Source organism: Gekko japonicus, unplaced genomic scaffold, assembly GCF_001447785.1.
Source record: "Gekko japonicus isolate JY-2015 unplaced genomic scaffold, Gekko_japonicus_V1.1 scaffold552, whole genome shotgun sequence".
Lineage (NCBI taxonomy): Eukaryota > Metazoa > Chordata > Lepidosauria > Squamata > Gekkonidae > Gekko > Gekko japonicus.
In genome coordinates, this window is record NW_015167552.1 from 468,062 (window position 1) to 470,834 (window position 2,773).

The window sequence follows — 2,773 nt, forward strand, 5'->3', positions numbered from 1 at the left end:
CCCTTCGGTTCATGCAGGGAGAGGCGGCGGCGGCGGCGAGGAAGCGGCTATGTCCGCCTCGGGCGTGTCCGGCCGGCCGGGCGCGGCTCCTCCTCCTCCTCCTCCTCCTCCTCCTGCGCTTCACACCAGCGAGGTGACGGGCGGGATCTTGCCGCTCTCCTCCTCCCAGGGCTGGAGGTTCTGCAGGGCGAAGAGGGACGAGTTGTGGAGGCAGAGCGGGTCCGGCTGGATGGAGTCGTTGAGCGACTTCTGGAAGGCGTCGTGCTGGAGCTGCAGCATCAGGCGGCTGGCCTGCTGCCGCTCGGCCTCCCGCTCCTCCGCCGTCTGTCTCCTGCGGGCACGCAAAGCACACACCCCCGGGTCAGCCCGCTCGCACGACACGCCTCCCCCCCCCGCTCCCCTCCCAGGAGCCCTCCCGCGGAAGAAGGCCCCGGCAAGGGCGGCCCGGGGCCGAGAAGAGCCTGGCAGCGAGTCCAGGTGGCGCCCGGGCGCCGTCGGAAGAGAGGCCTGCCTGCTGCCTGGCCCTTCCCCGGAGCCCCCAGTCGAGGGGACGCCTGCCAGGAAGGGATCGCGCGTTCGCACGTGACGAACACGGAACCCTCCCGCCTCCCGCGACCCCTTCCCAAGCCGCCCTCTCCCCCCCTTCCCTCGACAGGCGGAGGGTCCGGATTCTCCAGGATCCGCTTTGTTGGAGGGTTCCGGAGGGTTAGAGGGACGCGCTTGGACGCACGGGTGCCGCACAGCCGGGACTTGGAGCGCCCGGGGAGGAAAGGAGAGTGAAGAGACTGCGCGAAGAAGTAGCCAGTTTAGCTGGGTTGTGTGGATCGCCTACGACAGAGCACCTACAGGCTGGATCGCCGCCCTCGGGCCTGTTTCCCTGCCGGCTCTCCTGACACCGGGGGGGGGGGGGGGGGGGGGGGGGTTGGGGGTGGCGAAGGGAACCGACGCGGGTTGCTCGATGTGCGCCGTCTGTGCCCGGGCCTTCGGATCCGGCTCACGTCGCGGGAACGCGCACTCACAGGCATGCGCATAGTCCAGCATTTTTAAAATGTCTATTTGGCAGGGAGGGCAAACAGCGCAGAACAGCGGCGCCAACACCAGGCTCCGGATCCACAAGTCATAAACTCAGCGGGTCGGAACCACCACAGCCCCCTGTACCCTGGCTCTCTTAGCAGTGCCGACGAGCGCGATTGGGCTTAGAATGCTGACCCGGACGGGCCTCCCAGCGGCCAAGTCCAAGGACTGGACCGCTTGCCCTCTTGACTCCAGCGAACAGGTTTCCAATCGCTCGCCCCTTTCGGGCGTTTACACCGAGGCGACGCAATTCTGCGCCTACGCGGGTCTGCCTCAGTGGCGCGGCGGGGCCTCCCACCCAGGCGAGGGGCATCGGCCCGCACTCTGGAGGTCGCCAGGCCCTCGGAAGCGGCCAGCCCCTCCTGCCCGGGCTGCCACCGCTCCGTTATCGCGGCTTCTCCCGGCTGTCTTTCCTCTGCCCTGCCTTGGCAGCCGTTTAAAAGAAATAAAACAGGGAGTCAGTTCGGCATTGCTTGTGGATGGGCCGACTGGACCGGGTGGGCAAGAGAATTTTGGTTTGCTGTCTTAGTTGTTTTTTTTTTCACCCCCTAAAAATAAGCCGGGTCTTATTTTGGGGTTTCTGGGTTTAGCAGCGGCTAAACTCGAAGATCTAGTCACATTGGAGAATCACATAATCTATTCACATTCGAGAATCGCGGGCTCCCTCATCCGTGCAGTGGGTGGGGGAGAATAAAGAGAAAACGAAGCTTTCGAAAGAGAGGGGGGGGTGGCTGCTTAAAGATGAGCAAAGGGCGTCTCTTCTCCATCCAACTTCCCAAAGGCTTTGCACTAAACAACGAAAGAATATCTCTCTCCCTTGTTTTCCTAGACAAGCGGAAGAGAACGAAATCCATCCATTCTCGTATTTCTAAAAGGCGGGACACAACCATTTACAGTATTCAAATATAATTGGGGGGGGGGGTTCGTTGCGCCAGCCAATTACGGTATAAGCGATTTTAGGGGGGGGGCGTTCTTATTTATACCAAAATTAAAATGTATTCATATTTTCCGATCGAAGACCCGATAAAGCTGAGACAGAACGTGGCCTCTCCAAAGGCTTAATTAAAGGCTTCCGCGTCTTGGCATTTCTTCCTAGCGAAAGGGGGGGGTTAATTTCTTTTGTTCAGCCCTCCAGGAAAAGAAGGGGAGGGACAAGTGAGTTGGGCTCCGAGCGGCCGGGAAGAGTGATTCCCGCCCTTGCTCCCCCCCACATACACACACAAATTAGAAAGTACCCTTCTTCTAAAAAACAAAAACGGAAACTGTAAAATCAGGACCGAAGCCCCCCCTCGTCAATATTACTGCACTGTAAAGTTGTCGGCAAGCTAGCATAAGGAACGTATTCAGCGAGACCCTTTAAAACCCCACTCAAGCCGGATTTAAGAATACCCCGTCCTGTACATCGGATTGTGACCAATATATTTCCGGAAGAAATATATTTTAAATATACATAGATCCAGAAGAAATAGATTTGGTTTCCGTTCTAATTCTCCAAAATAACAGCAACATATGATCTAGAATTTAAACTGCTGGACTGAGAATAATCGCTCTCTCTAATTAATAATAATGTCACAGTCAGATATTTGACTGGTAGATGGTGTTCTGCAATTTGAGATCTAGCCAAGTTTTGGGGTAGTTGTGTATTATTATTATTATTATTATTATTATTATTATTATTATTATTATTATTATTATTATT

At 56.6% G+C, this 2,773-nt stretch overlaps 1 protein-coding gene across 1 annotated transcript in view; it reads right to left on the bottom strand.

Annotated features, from left to right (window-relative positions):
* Window positions 1-120: 120 nt before the first annotated feature.
* TLX3 (T-cell leukemia homeobox 3) overlaps window positions 121-2,773 on the bottom strand; it is a 7,546-nt gene continuing 4,893 nt past the window's right edge. Inside the window, exon 3 of the mRNA XM_015413708.1 lies at window positions 121-331. Within this exon, the coding sequence (XP_015269194.1) occupies window positions 121-331 (211 nt within the window). The remainder of the gene's footprint in view (window positions 332-2,773) is intronic.